The sequence below is a fragment of the Camelus dromedarius genome, chromosome 3 (genome assembly GCF_036321535.1).
Source record: "Camelus dromedarius isolate mCamDro1 chromosome 3, mCamDro1.pat, whole genome shotgun sequence".
Classification (NCBI taxonomy): Eukaryota; Metazoa; Chordata; class Mammalia; order Artiodactyla; family Camelidae; genus Camelus; species Camelus dromedarius.
In genome coordinates, this window is record NC_087438.1 from 27,273,190 (window position 1) to 27,291,319 (window position 18,130).

General features: G+C 35.0%; 1 protein-coding gene across 3 annotated transcripts in view; it reads right to left on the minus strand.

The window, feature by feature from the left end:
* Positions 1-18,130, minus strand: part of FYB1 (FYN binding protein 1) — a 139,396-nt gene that overhangs the window by 12,156 nt on the left and 109,110 nt on the right. For 2 of the 3 annotated variants that reach the window (XM_011000633.3, XM_011000641.3), the window contains 9 exons: positions 15,509-15,668; positions 14,862-15,006; positions 10,618-10,640; positions 9,454-9,520; positions 8,498-8,632; positions 6,504-6,529; positions 4,190-4,256; positions 1,276-1,366; positions 19-181 (listed from right to left, as the gene is read on the minus strand). In XM_011000633.3, coding sequence (XP_010998935.2) covers positions 19-181; positions 1,276-1,366; positions 4,190-4,256; positions 6,504-6,529; positions 8,498-8,632; positions 9,454-9,520; positions 10,618-10,640; positions 14,862-15,006; positions 15,509-15,668 — 877 coding nt within the window. The remainder of the gene's footprint in view (positions 1-18; positions 182-1,275; positions 1,367-4,189; positions 4,257-6,503; positions 6,530-8,497; positions 8,633-9,453; positions 9,521-10,617; positions 10,641-14,861; positions 15,007-15,508; positions 15,669-18,130) is intronic. The other variant, XM_064480258.1, reaches the window with a different exon arrangement.

Below are 18,130 nucleotides of genomic sequence, written 5' to 3' on the forward strand. Positions count from 1 at the left end.
GAGTAAGCAGTGACTTACATTTTCCTTCTTCGTTCCTGCAGAGAACTTTTGTATCGTCTGTGTTTTGTATAACTTCAAGGGATTCTCCAGGCTTTATCTGTAGGTCTCTGTTCCCCCACTTTTTAGAAGTGAAGGAGAGTGCAACTTTGGCGGAATATAGGACTCTAATTTCACCATCATACTGGAAAAGTAAGGAAAAACATTTACATTATTGATTGATTGTGCTATTAAAGTAATTCATTTATTGACAACTTTATTAAGAAAGTCTTTGTTAAATAAATAGTTCCTTGTTTTCAAAAGATAATGTAAGAACATTAAAGACTTTTTTGGAGAAAAATCATTCATAACCTCATCAAGCTAATACAATAATTATTTTTAAAATAAAAAAAATTTTTAAGTTTAAGATGTACATGTGTTACTTTGACACACTCATATATTGCAAAATGAACCATCATACCTTTAGTTCTATTGGTTCGATCACCTCACGTAAGTACCATTTTTTTTGACTTTTAATACCATCTCTTTTTTGTTGTGAGATCATTTGAGATTTACTTTCTTAAGAATTTACAAGTATTCAATATAGCATTACTAATTATAATCACGATGCTGTAATTAGATCCCTAAAACATATTCATCTTATAACTGAACATTTGTACCCTTCAACAAACATCACCCTGTGCTCCCCACCCACAGCCTCGGATAACCACCTTTTTACTCTGTGTTTCTGTAAGTTTGGTTTTTCCAGATTTGACATTTAAGTTACATCCCACAGTATTTGTCTCTGTCTCTGACTTATTTCACTTAGCATAATGCTCTCAAGGCTCATCCACAAATGGCAAGATTTCCTCCTTTTCTGTGGCTGAATAATATTCCATGATATATATACTATATCTTTTTTATTCATTCTATTTTTAGATTATCTTCTTATCAAGGTTCAAAGGACAGCTAAATTTAGATGATTATTGCAGGATATCTATTGTACATTTATTAGAGTTTGCCTAATTTGTTATAGGAATAAATTTAAATATAAATTTAAATATCTAAAATAAATTTTGTAGGGGGTTGAGTGGGTATAGCTCAGAGGTAGAGTGAGTGCTTAGCATACACAAGGTCCTGGGTACAATCCCCAGTATCTCCATTAAAAAATAATAAAAAAAAATTTTGGAGAAAATAAAGACATGATGAATAACTGTGATACTGATAACTATACTTTTAAAAATCATCATTTTTTTCATTAGCACTTTGAACTTCATATGATATTTAAGTGAAACATACTTTAAATTTTTTCCTGAAGTCTTTTTCTTCTTTTTCTTGCTTTTTTAGCTTCTTAAGGTCTTTTTCTTCTGACTTGGCCTTGGCTCCTAGACTAGAATGGCAGAACACACATAAAACAGCATTTAGCTTTAAAAATATAAAAAGAATAGTATATAATAGACACTTAGTTTATAACATTACAGTTTTGTTAAATTTCATTTTCAATGAATTATTTTTCTTACAAGTTCAATAATTCATTGTAATAAATGATGACATTTCATACGGCAGAATAGATTCTTCAAGAGAATACAGATTGAGTTAAAGTAGAAGAGATTGTCTATTATGTTGAATGATATAAAATCACTGAAGTGTAATTTAAACATGGTCACATAGCAGCAGTTTCATAAGATTCAACCTATTCTTGAACTCCTTATATTTTTCCAATCCTTCCTAGATAATTAAGTGCCTTGGCCAATGTCATAGAAAAGGCTTTTTTTAAAAACAGAACATTTTTTGAAAGACTGACTTTTATAGCTTAAAAAGTTTAGCTATCTGTTAATTTTTTATACCTACTAAAAATAAAGCCAGGGTCACATCTCAAGATACCAACTGGACTAAAGCTAACTGTTACAAGAGAGGTGAACAGGTCTAAGGTAGCAATTCTCTAGCCTGGCCACATATAGGATCACCTGGGAAGCTTTTAAAAAGCATCACTGCCCTTGTCTAATTCCTAGAAATTCTAATTAAATTAAATTAATTTAAATTTCTAATTAATTAGACTGAGTGGGGTCCAGGCACTGGCATACATGTTTTAAAAGCTCCCAGGTACTATTAACTTGCAGCCAAAGTTGAGAACCATTCCCTAGGGTCAAATATGGATGTTAGGGAAAGGCTGTGAATTTCTGCAGGAGGGAATTTTAAAAATCAGAATATGCGTGAATACTGAAAAATTTTAAACACTGATATTAATTTTTATTTTGATTACCTAAGATAAAGTTTTGTTTGTAACTGATTTATTTAAAATGCTTGAGTCTTAATTTTTGATTCTCAGAATTTAGTTCATTCACTGGCCAATGAGTTAGCACAGTATGCTGCCCGAGGGCCTGCGCTGCCCTTCAGTATCTTCCGTCCTATGATACCCTGGGCAGTAGTGGAACTGCTGGCCCAGATTAGCACTCTGGAGCAATCGGAAGATATATGAATGTTACAAATGCCCCACAAGCCCTCTTTGAGAATAATTTATTGAAATTTATTAAAAAATAGAATGCTTTACTTACGTGTGGAATCTAAAAAATACAACAAACTAGTGAACATAACAAAAAAGAAGCAGACTCACAGAGAACAAGAACAAACTAGTGGTTACTGGTGGGAGGGAGAGGTCACATAGGGGTGCAGGAGGAGGAGGTACAAACTACCGGGTGTCAGGCTCAAGGATGTATTGTACAGCACGGGGAACATAGCCAATATTCTGTAATAACTGTAAATGGAAAGTAACCTTTAAAATTGTATAAAAACTTAAAAATTAAAAAAACCCAAAATGTTATGTTAGGGAACACACAATTGTCTTAAACTCTGAAAATAAGCAGTGGGAAAGAAAACAGTACATATCATATAAAATTTAACCAGCTGGGGTTTATTGTGCTTAAAGAAAAAGCAAACGTGTGACTCCAGGTCCCTAGAGAACTATTTAATTGAATGTGGTGGCATTTCTACAGCAGCATTAAATGGAAAAATCCATTAAACACTGTCAGGGATAGAAGCATCTTCCTGGTGGTGAGAAATATTAAAACCACATATCAGTGAAGAAGATGAGATTGTCCTTTCAAGGGGAACTGAAAAGGGAGAATGATCTCCTTTCATTTTTCTGGTTTGTTTTGCCCATAGAACTTGATTTTCATATATAAACAACAGCATATTTTTCCACCAGTTTCTTTGATCTTGATACTGCTTCTTGCTCTGAAAAATTAATTTAACAATGTTGGTGAAAAATACTTAGAGTTCACTCACATGTTTTTACCAGTACAGCGCATAAGACAGCAGTTACTGTATTCCATTTATGTTACTTTCATCCCTAACTAATCAAGTTCAAGATCTTTCTACTTATCTTTCTTTTTTCTGGAAGTGTTGTTGCTTTTATATATAGTATGTATCAGATCATCTCACACATTTATTGGAGTATAAAAAAGCATCCTACCACGTTGTTCTCTATTTCAAAAGAACTTTCAAAAGGTACTCTTCTTGTATTAACTGATTTTAGATTTTCTTACAATTTTTGTCTAAAGTTAAATTGGAGCCTTAGGTAAGCTGAAGAGTCACTATTCCCTGTTTACTGTCTCTTTTTTTTTTAATTTGTTTTTTGAATGGAACCTTTGAGAATCTAATGCTTTTGTGAAAAAGTGATGTAACTTTAAAAAAGCCTTTCAAAACACAAATCCTCTCTCTCTCTCTCATGAAGGATGGAGGAGGCTTGAACCAGGTGGATGAGGGTTGAGACATGAACTAAGCAGTGTATTCAAGACAAATGTTTTGGGAAAAAAAAGTAAAACTGAAGTTAAGGGATGAATTGGTGACATCAGTTGTGATCAGGGTCTCAAATATCTTCCCAGTGAATGAGTGAATAAATGGACTGCAGACATCAGTGAGCAAAGGGTGGAGGATAATCAGGGGACAGGAAGAAGGACCATGGGGAAGGGGGAGGCGAAGGGAGAAAGGCAGGGGAGGAGAGAGAGAGAGAGAGAGAGAAGGAGGAGGAGGATCTGAGCGGTCCATCCATTCACAAACCTGGCAGAGATGTTAGAGCTGGGATCAGGGAGAGGAGGACAGAGTGAATGGTCGCACACAGCAGACACGCATCCCTTTGGGGTTTTATTCCAGTTGAATTTTCTTGAGCAGTCTGATTTTCATTACTTCATTGTAATGAGAACATATTAATTACCTCATCTCTGCTGGTGGAGCAGGGAAATTAGAGGCATCCACATCGTCATAAACTTCGTCTCCCATTTCTAACAAAAGACAAAATATCAAATGTTGAAACAGTACTAGTTTAAATTTTGATATGAGCATTCAATGGTTTAAAAAAATTTTTTTTATTGAAGGATAGACGATTTAAAATGTTGTGCTAATTTCTGGTGTACAAAATGGTGATTCAGTTGTACATATATATATTCCTTTTCATATTCTTTTTCATTATAGGCAGTTACAATGTACTGAATATGGCTCCCTGTACTATACAGTAGGACCTTGTTGTTTCAATGATGCTTTTAAAGACTATTTTAGGGACAACAAAATAAGTTTTCCTGGGCTTTCTGAACATTTCTCCTAGAAGCACTGCCTATACCTTAAAAGGGAGAGGTTCTTATCTCCCTTGATGCCTGCTTTAAATTTCCCTCAAAAAACAGTAACCATGATTGTAATCATCACTATCAGAAACCTACCCTCAAAACAGTGACTGAGGTTATTTGAAGATCTACAAATATTTTGAATGGCAGGATTAGCAGATTGCTGACTAACAAAACAACATTTCTGGCCACTGGCAGTAGGAAGAGATTAAAATAAAAATTTTTATGGGAATTAGGGTGCTATGATAAATACGTATCATTCACAAGTCTACGTCTATGTCCCTGTCTATCTATCTACCCTTCTTTTTTACTCATTGATCTGCTCTTCATAAACTTTTACCTTACCACAATATTATGTGTGGCATCGGGGGAAGGGTACAGCTGAAGTGGCAGAGCGCATGCTTAGCACCCAGGAGGTCCTGGGTTCAATCCCTGGTACCTCCTCCAAGTGGAAATCAATGAATAAACCTAATTACCTCCCCGTCAGCAAACAAACAATACAAGCAAAATATTATGTGTGGCATCACCTTAAAATAAAAGATGCTTCTAATACCAGCAGGTTTGGAAAATCAGTATTGGTGGAAAAGTTGTTATGACCTTAACTGGTTCATGGCTTTTCCAGTCTGTAGATACTGTTCTTCCTTCTATACTTCTCGTTAATAAATTCAGGAGAAATGCTTCCTCTCTGCATCTATTTAGTTGCTCCACAGCAAATTAGGTTGAAGAGATGAGTTGAAGAGAGTACAAATGCTTTGAGGAACGATTATCACAGAAAGTTTAAATGTTCTCTGGTAGTGGTGAGGATTTGATTTCCTTTAAAAATTCCTCTCTCTCTCTCTATGTATATACATATATATATACTGTACATACGTGTAATAGATATATGTGTGTATTTTCCTCCATACAGGTCAATTAATTTCACAGGATAAACTTGCTCAGCTATATGGAGAAACTATAATAAATATGTTAAAAAATATGGCAGATCACTGGTTTCCAGAAGGGGAAAAATGACTATTCCGTGCACATGCAGTTAAGACACACCTGAGAACGAAAGAAAGTTAAAACAAGAACCACACTTTTTATTCAGCTGATCACATCTGTTCTATTTTAATACCTACTTTTCATGGAGCTAAATTTCTTGAATATTTTGGAAAATTATAGATTAAGATATAAGCTCATCATCAGTTTTGATCAATTTGAGTTACAGCCTCACATATTTTCAAATTGACAACTGAAAACAAAGTCAGAGAAACAGTCTGGAAGAATAGATTACCGTTGTGTTGGGTTTGCTCTTTCAATTTATTTATACATTCAAATAAACTTTTTGAAAGCCCCTGAAGATTCTTGTGACACACTTTATCTTGCTCAAAGCAAACTGTAGAAAAATCTTTTAAAGATCTATCTCAGCAGGGGTAAAACAATAAACTGATCAAAACTGTATGAAGGAGAAACTGGTTTACATTTAGTAGCAGAATACTTCCCAATGTAATATAAATGATACATTAAAAAAATTTTAAAAAATTAGATTTAGAAGGACCTTGGTGGCATATAATCTGGGGTGTTTTTAGGAACTGCATATATTGATGCAGAAGCCCAATATATCAAGCTCTGACTGAACTGGGGTGGGAGTCCACGGGGAATTGGCGTCCACCCATGCTCACTTTCTTCATAATGATCCCTATATCTGAAAGAACTGTTTAAAAACCATTGATATCTTAAAATTTCCTCTTCCTACTGTTTTACTGCTGAGAAACTGTAGCACCCCAGGTGCAGTTACTTGACAAGGTTACACAGTTCATTACTTTCAGAGTCAGGACTTTAATTCAGATATCTAGACTGTAGCTAATCCTTTCTGCTACCCCATCTGCAAGAAATGAAATATAAAATATACAATTAGTTTGTATTACATACCCATTTGTTTAGGAGGAGGAGGGAAACTGAAAAGAAAAATGAGAACACAATTATAATCAGATCAATGTAAACATAGAAATTGAGTCTTTTATTTAGGAGAGGCAGGAATACGTAACAGCCCGGAGGCTTGTAAAGGCTAGTTAATGTGTTGACTATCATCCCTTTCTCATCCTCCATTTTTCTGTTAAGTTTCAAGTTTTTGTCCATCAATTTGTAATTTAGCAAAACTCTTTTTGAACTCCAGTGTTGGCCAAAAAAGTCAAGAGTCAAGACATCCGGTGGTTTGTTTAGCCCACAGCATTTGGACCAATGTTTTCAGGTTTGTTCTATGAAGTCTGGGCATATTATTGTATCAGAGTAAATCAAATGGACTCAATATTTTGGAGTCATTGTGGCATAGTTCAGGCCCAAAACTGTTTACTTGACTCAGTGAATAGAAATGAAACATCAAAATCAACAAAGGTCATAGAAATCTTTGGTATCACCATGTTTCCCCAATACGTACATACATATCCCAAAACAGAAGAATGGTGAATAAGAGAGGAATACCTATTGAACTTGAGAGTGAGAGCTTATTAATAGAAGTGATCTGAAATCATGGTTGGGTGGCTTTTAGTTGAAACAGAAAAAAGACCTTGCTTTTAGTACTTTCTGAACTTTAAACACACACAGACACACAGACACACAGACACACACCACTGGAAAACGGTGCATAGTTACACTGAAGTGTGAGAGGTCATTAGTTCAAGTGATCTGAAATCAGAATTAGCTGTTGTGCAATTAGAGCAGAAAAAAATAATCTCTGCTTTTATTGCTAAGTAAGGACTGTATTTGAGTAATGCAACATCAAGAGAAGATTTGTCCTGTTTTCTTATAAAGTGTCTTGTTTATTGTGTGTTGTTTAGTGTCTCACAAAAGGGTTTAAAATCAGGAATTCTATGTGGAATTAACACCTTATAAAGACTTCAGAAAAAAATGTGACAATGAATATATATATGCTCATGTATAACTGAAAAATTGTGCTCTACACTAGAATTTGACACAACATTGTAAAATGACTATTACTCAATAAAAAATGTAAAAAAGTTAAAATTAAAAAAATATATGATAGGGCTCTCTAAAATGCCTGCAATCCACTTTATAATTTGAGACAGATTGGGATGAACTGGGAGTCACAGTTCTGTCTGTTTACAAGGGCACCAATGTTGCAACTTTTTACTCAAGAAGGAAATAAAAAGCCAGCAGCACCGTGGGAAAAAAAAAAAAAGACTTCAGTTAAAAGTGGTGAATCTGTTAAGCACATATAAAACAATGGGAATATCCTGAATCAGCAAGTGTGATTAAGATCCTTCAAATTAATATGTATGGAACATACACTAAAGGGTTATTTTTGGATGGAATGATAAAATTTATGCTTTAGTTTTACTTATACAATTAATAAAATATTTCAAATAATTTTAGTATAGGATAAATACATTAAGTAGAATTAATATATCACTATTGTGAAACAGAGTTACAAAGACTTTGAATACTGTGCTTAGAGAAAAGAAATTCCAAATTATGTCCTTTATTTCTAGCAAACTAATTTTTAATAGAGAATGTATATTTTGAAGAGTAGTCAACATATTAAATTATATAATAAAATGTGGCACTGGAATTGTGAGCTTTTAGATGTGATGCTCAGTTAAAAAAGGTCCTACTAAATGGAGGGAGTGAGTGTGTATGAGTGTGTGAGGGTGTGTGTGTTCACTTGTGCATGTTTGAATGGAAAGCAAAATATATTTTTGAACCATATGATGGTTTTTCAACACTGCTCTTCTTATGTGAATGCATGAGTTTAAGGGTGACAGTAAATGAGACTAATGAAAAAAATCATTAACATGGTTTAAGCCCGTCAGAATTTGGTTATTGGTTACAAAATATTAGTAGCATTTGATTAAATTAAAGTTAATGTCGTTATTGTGCACTGGCTTTGGTGGCTGGTGGATCCTTACAATGAACCTTCATCGTCTGAATCAGACACTTTAGGTTTCTCTCGTATACTTTTCTTTTTGTCATCTTTTCCCTTTAACATCTTCAAAATCCCCCAGGACCACGTATTACTCTTCTCTTCAACCTGTGGCATGGAGCTTTGGAGCACGTAGGCATTGATCAGAATGGAATCATCAGTGGAATGTGAAGACATTGGGTGGACATTCAGAGCTTTTATAATTATTCTGCATTGATTATTCACATAGTAAGCTACTCACTGTATTCAACAAGACAAAGCTATTAAGTACATAGGTCATGGTCTTTGAATACTGCTGCTACTAGGTAAGAAGCAGGTAAGCTATTTTTTCTACTTGGTGGATTTCTCTTGGTTCTTAAAACAGCAAGCTAAGTCAGGATTAAGTTTTAAACATTAATTTGGCTTTACTATAATTAAGATTAAGTAGTTAGTGGATTTAAAAAATTTAAATACATGTTTAAATTTTAAAATACACCATTTCAAAAGTTTAAACACCTAAAGGATTAAGTGTTCAATACTGGTTTTGCTACAGATAGCATATGACCTCAATTTATTTGGACTGCCCACAACCTTGATTATTATACAAAGGATAGCCATGCAACTGACAGACTCTCTAGAGATGGTTGTAGAAATAAATTATTGACTGATAAATAAATGATTGGGAAAAGTTTGAAAAACAATCTGCAACACCTGTATCCCCTTAACCCTTTTTCATTTCTCTTCTTTTGACATGGTTGTCAAGATTCTTCCAAACAATATACCACTTGAAGTGTAATGCAGTTACACTTCCTGATTTACTACGGCTGTTAATTAAACATTCAAATAATTTTTGGTAATGTAACAGGAAACATTATTTTCTGCTATTTATTCTAACTGGAAATCAAAACTAAATTTCAGTCTACACAATATTTTGCAGAAAGGCAATTAGCTGATTATTCTTACCTGTCAGCAGCATCCTCCTCTTCAATCCCATCATAAATATCATCATCTGGGGGAGGTGGGAACATCCCTTCATTTGAATTAGGGGTAAAAATCTTCTGTTAATTTTATAATTTGGTCACAATCGGTCACTCAAAATTTGATAATCTGTCATATTTAACCGCAGAAAGCACTCCTCTTTCATATCAACTATTTAAATTAAAAAATACCTTTATTTTCCCACTCTCACAAAGATAGTAGATAAATTAATTGTTTTAAAAAATTGTTTTATAAGGAATTCTTCGAACTGAAAGGTAACAAAAAAATGAGGGATGATAAAGAGTACTGTGCACTGCTGAGGAAAGGAATAGGGGAAAATAACTATGAGAAAAAGTAAAATTAAATAGGCAATGGAGTTAAATACTTATTGAGGAAAAAGAGGAGGGAGAAGGTGATAAGCAAAAAATTAATTAATACTGAGGAGACATTTAGAAAAAAGATACTGATCAAGATATAAGTAAAGAAAAGCAAAGGAAATGAAAGGTGAATTTGTAAACACTGATAGGAGCTGAAACAAAGGCACGAAAGATGACTTTTCATTTCTTTAATTCATTTCATCAAAGTTAAAAGTTAAATCCTTTCTTGTTTGATTTGTTGTCCCACAGTCTTAGGAATCTTGCTATTTGACAAATATTTATTTAACAAATGCTTCTTGAGTGCCTTCTCTGTACAGAAAGATGTACAATAAACTTGAAATTTGATTTTTAGGATGAGAAGTTTAGCACTGCCAGGTATTAGTAAAATATCCTTATTTTGTTGATGAGATAACAAGGAGTCTCTAGGAGTCATAGCTAAGGTGGCCACAGAAGTCATCCAAACAAGGATACTTCTGAAAGTGAAGGGGGATACTGTTAATAATTGTGCTCAGACAATTGGCAAAAATCAAGACTGCCCTGGGCACACTGGAAATGGAGTCACCCTATGACCCATAACAAACTTGGAAGAAAAGAAGTGATTTGGTCAGGGCCACTCAGTGGCCAGGACTGGACTCTAGGTCATTGGTTTCTAGTCCAGTGTTCTTTCTACCACATTCAGATCCTCCTCATTATCTGCAAATGAAAGCATTTTGTCAATTTACACAAAAACATCGAAGACTTGGAAAACTGCTGATAAAAGTGTGTGGCTTACCTCCACTTCCACTCTGACTGTGGCTACGGAAAAAAAATAGACAAATTAAATTAAAATATAATTTATTTAGCTATAAGAAAAAGAAGTACATATATTGAACAGTTATATAAAAGAAAAATAACAGTCCAGTCAAACGTTATCAGTATGTTATTTACAGTAGCCAAGATATAGAAGTAATCTGTTTCCATCAGCAGATGAATGGATATAGAAGACACAGTGTACATACACAATGGAATGTTACTCAGGCATAAAACGAATGAGATTTTGCCATTTGCAACAACATGGGTGGACCTGGAGGGTATTATACTCAGTGAAATAAGTCAGAGAGAGAGAGACAAATACTGTACGTTATCACTTATATACTGGATCTAAAAAAATAAAACAAATGAATATCACAAAACAAACAAACTCACAGATATGGAAAATGAACTAGTGGTTACCAGTAGCAAGGGGATGGAAGGAACAGCAGGTTGAGGGGAGAGGCAAGTTCAGGCGAGGGGCTTAAGAGGTACAAACTACTATGTATAAGATAAACAATCTACAAGTATATATTGTACAGCACAGAGAATATAGCCAATATTTTATAATAACTTTAAATGGAGTATAATCTATAAAAATATTGAATCACTATGTTATATACCTGAAACTAATATAATATTGTAAGTCAACCATACTTTAATTAGAAAAAAGTTATCAGATGTTATATGTGAAAAGAAAAGTTGTTCCTTATTGTAACAGATGAGTAGTAACAAAGCAAAAAACAAAACAAAACAAGCCTAATAAGAATCAAGTGAGATTCAGTACTACATAAAGTATTCCAATCATAAGGTTTGTTTCTAGCATTTTCCCATGACGCTGTTTTCAGATTGTACAGTATTATATTATTCCATAGATGGATTTATTAAAAAAGACAGAGTATTATTCCAGAACCACTACTGCATTAAATCCAGTTTTCTTTCAGTATCTTATAATCACAGCATTTGACTCTTAGACCAATAGGATTACATTTTTTCAAAGAGAGAACTTAAAAAATTTTGAAATTCTCTTCAGGAGGCTTTTGTATAGTGTGGCTCCTGAATCTCTAAATCCAGATTTCTGCATTTTTTATTTATTTCTATAAGATTCTATATTTTTCCTCTTTTGTAATCGTCTGTTTTTTTTTTTCTCATTTTCCCCTCTAAAATGTGAGTTCTGTGGGCGCAAAGGAAGTGTAGACTGTGAGAACTAAAAGCAATCTCAGACGTCACCTAGTTTATTTTGCAGAAAAGAAACTGACTCTCTGAGGAATTAAGTGACGTGACCAAGCCCACTTTTAATCAGCTGAAGCCATGAGCTAAGAGCCTCAGCATCCTGGCTTCCTGTATGTCATTTTGGCTACACCTCACTGCACTCCCTGTGTCCCTTTTTTGCCTTCTGGATAATCTGCCAGCAACAGATATCAGTCTGATATTACAATCACACTGTCTAATTACACACATCTGATTCCTCAACCTCAAGTTCAGAATAATAGAAATCAGTATGAAGCAAGTTAACCTAGAAATAGAAGCATTCTCTTGCTAACGGAACTTTGTAGAAAAACATGCTCTAAATGTCTTAATATATAAATAAGGAATTGATTTTTGATGAAGTTTAAATATATTCTCTACTTGCTTACAAACTATTTTCTCATTTGTTGTCTTTGACATTTCCCTTTGAGCATGAAGCAAGCTGTTAGAATTATGTGAAAAATTGCTGCTTTGGTTGATTGCCACCCCTGGCAAATAAAATATATTCTATCTTGGAGATTCTCATACCCAGTTCCCAAAGAAGGGGATTATAATCATCGGGAGCAAAGCCACCATACATTATTTCATTTCTAGAGCCATTCTCCAATTTCATACACTGGGCTCTTTGGAATAGAAACCATTTGTCAGACAAACTAGAGGCAAGGAGAGGAGAGTGTGAGAAAAGGAAAAGGGAAGGGAGAGAGCAAAGGGTGAGTGGCAGGGAAAAGGCTGGGAAACATACATAGAAGGAAGTTTTTTATGTGACGGAGGAATGGTATTTCCACTTGTAATTTCCTTTTGTTGAACATTTCATATTTATTACAAAAAATGTTTAATTGGTAAGAAAAGGAAAACAGCCGTCAGGACCTGTGCCTTTAAGCTTCCTGTGTGCTCAGAGTCTGAAGTGCTCAGGCAGCTCGCCTTACCCCGGAGGAAACGGGAAAGAGCCAGTAAAGAGTGCAAGGAACCAAGAGGCATCTGGGGGAGGGGGAAGGAGGGGGAGAGGACGGTGCCTTCTCTTATTCTTGCCAGGACAGACTGCCAGCTATACTCAGCATCTTTCTTTGTTCTACTAAGGACAAAGCATGTTCTGTTATGAGATCTCTGCCAGTAGCAGCTGTAGTTTCAAAAAACACTTGTGTAGAAGTGATGTCTCCTCATTCATTTTCTTATTAAATATGCATATGGGAGGAATAGATACCAGTAAATATTGTGGTGCTATCTTTTTTTAAGATAGGAGCATTAAAACCACACACCTCCTCCAAGCCCATTCTACTAAATAGAAGATTCTTTTCCTGCTACATGTTTACTAACTAGAGATGTCTTTTAGAGTTGCAATATGTATGGACTAGACAAAATGGAGATGGTAATAGCATTAGTTTTGGGAAATAGTCACCTATTATGGTAAATAAGGTTTCATTTTAAGGATATCAACCCTTTTTTGTGGATTTATTATTTTTTTCTTGAGTATGTTCATAGTGTAAATATGTCATTTCTTAATATAACTGGGGTTCTTTAATTCCAAAATAATAAGGGAAATGCTTTTTTTTAAGAGATAAAAGATGAACATAAGGTATATATGTTGATAACATACATGGTATGCATACTCATATCCAGAAAATTCTGTAAGTCTCAGAATTTGGCCATTTGGAATGGCAACTGACCCCAAAATTGGCATTTACTCACTCTCAAACTAGGTCAGTGTGTTTCTTATTACTAAGGTCCATTTATGATCTGTAAATTCCAGTGCATACATTGCATGCTTTGATATATGTTGCATAACTTATGGTCATAACCTGGTAAGAAAGCATTGCAGGCTATTATTCATTTTAGAAAGACAAAACTTCCAGAAAGCAACGGAAGTATAATTGATGCCATGAGTTCAAAGACCATTAGAGGGAAATTTAATTCTTCATGTATCTTATAAGTATATTACTATTTTGATCATTTTACATTTTTTAAATGGTTGATAATTAAAACATTTTTTTCTTTGAAACCTGAGTTATGAAGAATGCAGACACATTTGTTCCCAAGTGAAGATCTAGCATGGATCATGTGTTTTGGGATCATGTGAGGGTTTCCCAATAACACAAAGTGGGCATAGAAAAATGAGGGTTCTCACTGTGCTGGAGATTTTCCTCCTCCTTTTCCTTCAACTTGAAGGGCTCATGGATTTACTAGGAAAGGGAGATATTGGAGGAAAGAAGGAATGAAAAAGAAAAGGGGAATGGAAAAGGAAGGAGAAGAAAGGGCAAGGAAGGTCAGAGCTAGGAAAAAGAGATGAGGAGGCATGGAGAAAGGAAGCTGGTAACTGAGAAGGGGAAAAAGGGAAGAAGAGGGATGCAGGACAAGATGGCCACTCTCCACTCTTGGCTCCTCCAGAAAGGAGGTCTTGTTCTGTTCCTCCACCCCAGGAAGGTGTTCCCATAATTCTTGGAATGAATGGGCCACGGAAAGTTGGACCCTTAGTTGATTCCCAGGGATCACGGGGGATTGAGCTTTTACTTTTTTACACTTAAAGAGTAGAGCTGTAGTAAAAAAAAGCATTTTTTTCTGTTACACTTTCAAATATATTTAGACTTAGAGACTTCAGAGCAAAAAGTTTTATATTTTTCAGAGCTAACTTATATTTCATGCTTCATATCTTATGAAATTGTATTTACTTTAGGCGTATCCCTAAGATCAAATCAGAATGAATATTGTAAAACAGCCTTCTGGATTGGCAACACATTTGGCAACTTCCAGCAAATGGCCCATGATATTTCAAGTAGTACTTGATATATACAACCAAAGAGTAAACTAAAAGACTGTGGAGTTTCAAGTGACTTTTGACCCGTAGAGAAATGACTATAAATGGTAATTTAGTTTAGAGATAGAGAGCAGCAGGAAGTATGGAAAGCAAAATTCTAGTATCTTAAAATACATCATCTCTGACAGGGAGGCAGTCTGATTTGCTCTACTGTTTGTATTTACACATACCTGCTAGCATCTGCCTGCTCTGCGACGTCGTCATATACTTCCTGGTCATCTTCAGAAGGTCTTGACGAAAGAGCGCCAAGGGAATTTTTTTTCCGTTTCAAGGAATCATAGTCAATCTCTACAGCAGTTGTTTTAATATAGCCATCTATCAAAAGGGGAACGATTTATGTTCAGGTAACTGCACTTTAACTGTCTTGAAATTGTGAATAAAATACCAATTGCACATTTGCTCTTTAAATTTTCCCTGTATTCCTCTGCTCACGATTCTGATTTATAGACTTCCCGCATTGACACATGTTTCTTCACTGGCCTTCGTCAAATCTTGTGCGGTTGTGGTTTGGGGTAAACCTAGAGTCTATTTTCGAGATTCCAAAGTGATTTACATGAATCATTTTTGCCTTTTAACATCAGTGAAGAACATAATGCTCTTTGCTCCTCCCTGGGATAATATAAATATTTACATGTTTCCCCACTAAGAAGATAACACAGATGAGGGGAAGGTGGAGCTCTACCTAAAATCTTCCCATCTTTGTCTACCCTCTGACATACTCTCAAGTTAATGCTTGTGAGTAGCTTTGGAAGAATTTTCACATTTGCATTGGCTCAAAAAGGAAACACTTTGAAGTTACAGGAAAATGTGCACTCACATGACCCTCTTGCTGTTCTGCCCAGCCATTTCCCTTCGGGGTTGTCTGTGATGCGGATTATTTCAATTTGCTCTCCTTGCTTGAAGCTTAGTTCATTCTTTCCTCCTTTGACATCACAGCAAGCTTTTGCTTGATGGATGACTTGAATAGGGCCTGTTAGCTGCAAAGAGGGAAAAAAAATCACAACAAGCTTCCTTACTATTCAGAAAATCTTTAAGGAATGCGGTTTTGAAAGACAGTATGTCCACCACTTGCCAACCAGCCTATTTCCAACATTTACAGTTTTCAACTAGAAGGTAAGGATGAATGTCATTCCTGGTGAATGTTCCTATAGCAGGGGTTAGGGAAAAATCACAGAGGTGAGGCAGGACTAGCGTAAGCATTGTGCTTGGGGGCCAAGAAAGAGGGGTAGTGATCTGTTGACCTGGGGAACTCTGAACGACTTGCAGAGGAAGCCACTTATAACCGAATACCTGGTATGTATGATAATCCATGCTGAGTGCTACATGTTTTTATGGGGTATGATGGTGGTCTGCTTGGTAGGCAGAGGTTCTTTTCCTCTTTGCTCTGTGCAGTTATTCTATGCAGATGGTTCTCTGCAGGCCTAAAACAGCAGAAGGAGTGTGGTGGTTGCTTGTACTCATGGGAAAAGCATTTGCTTTCTTTTCTTTTCTCAAACTGTGTGGTATTTGTCTATCTGTAAACTTGGAGTAGACATTGCCTGCCATAAACAAGATAGTTTAGAAATAAATTTGTGAAGTAAAAAATAGCATACATATACTATGTGAGGTTTTTAAAACTAACATCCTGAATAGTACAGTGGTTTCTTGACAGCAGGGGAATGATCTAGTTTAGAGGCCATGCATCCTAAACTCCTAATTTTCTAATCCTAAATTGGTGTCTTTTCAGCTGACTTCTTGGATCTTTTGATATGCAAATATGCATTGTGATTTTTGAATAAGCTCTACTTTATTTTATTGAAGTTGTATTGCTACAAATTGTGAGACAGATCATTAATTATGTACCACTAAGAAAGAAAGAAAACAGCTTAATTTAAATGATATGCCAATGATGTTAAGATGTATCCTAATTTCAGAATTTCAAAATGCGAAATATTTAGTCTTAGAATTAATGAAATGTGGTGCTTTGTAACAGTTCTCACACTTATTTCATTTCCTTAATTTTAATATCTATTAACATTTTGTAGAAGGAATATAGCATGTGAAGTCCCAGTCTTGACAAACTTTTGAGTTCATATTTGATGGTATGATTTCTATGCCCTAATTTTTTCTTATCAATATTTATCACTTGAGTATCATTTGAATGAATGAGTGAAACAATGCAAAATTGATTTGTCCAAAGGAAATACAAGGAAATGTTTCACATAATCCCTTCAAAACTATAAACCATCTCTTCATAAAATGTGTTATAAAGATTTTCATTTAAGAAATTAATTTTTCATATTTTCTACTTGAAAAATATAAACATTGATATCCATACATTCTGTATGGGTAAAATGTTTTAATATTTATATTGTAGTGTTAATTTTACTTATATACAGTAAGCAAAACTTAACAAGAAGCTATAATAGATACAATGACTTATATGCATTATTTTATTTAATTCCATAACAAACTTTCAAGAGAGGTATCATTTACTCACTTTAAAAATAAGATCTGAGGTTCAGAGAAGTTTACACGTAAGCCCATGGTCACATAACTCACACGTGCAGCTAGAATTTGAATCTACATTGTTCAACTAACTCCAAGCTTTATATTTTCCCTATGCCCTGCTGTTAAATCTTTGTTTTATGATAATACATATACTGGGAAGTTATATATAAATCACATTTTTTACAATCCAAACCATGTATTAAATGTTCTGGAGGAATTAAATATTTAAAGGAAACTTGATATGAATTCTTTTTAAAGTGAAGAATAGGTTTGTAGCTCAGCCGACATACAGACCTACACCACATGGACCATGTCACCAGAGATGGAGTAGCCAAGAGAGGAGAGCCTGCAAGTGCAGTGTTAGTGGCGGTAGTAACAGAAGTCACATAATTAGAAGTTAGAAAGCAGAGAAGAGAGAGGTCAGAAATCCTGGTGGATGAAGAAGGAAGAGAAACAGCGGGTATCAGAAGTCAACATGTACAAAGGCTTAAAATAAAGTAAAAAGGTCTGGATACCAGCAGTTAGAGTAGCTCAGAGGACTTTATCCTGAGACCAGTCTGGTTAATCCAGAGACACTTTTGCCCCTGGCACCCTGTCGTTCATGCCACAGGGATACAGACATGTGTGTTCCCAAGTGCCTGTTGCGTGTAGGTTAACATGAAATGTGTAACGAGGAGAACCAAGATGGGTTTGAGTAATCGACATAAAATTTCCTGAGCTCCTGCCATATTTTATTTGGATTTTATCCAACTTATAAGCCACCGTTTTTTGTTTGGATTTCATTGTATTACATTTTTAGTGCTGGGATAAAGGAGTGTATTGGACGACAACATTACTGTTATGAAGGCAGTTACTCTTTAGAAACCAAAGACTGAGTAATTCTCCAACCATGTTAAGGTTTCAAAAAGGGTGCCCCCTTTTGTGTGAAAGTTCTAAAAAAAGGTTTCAC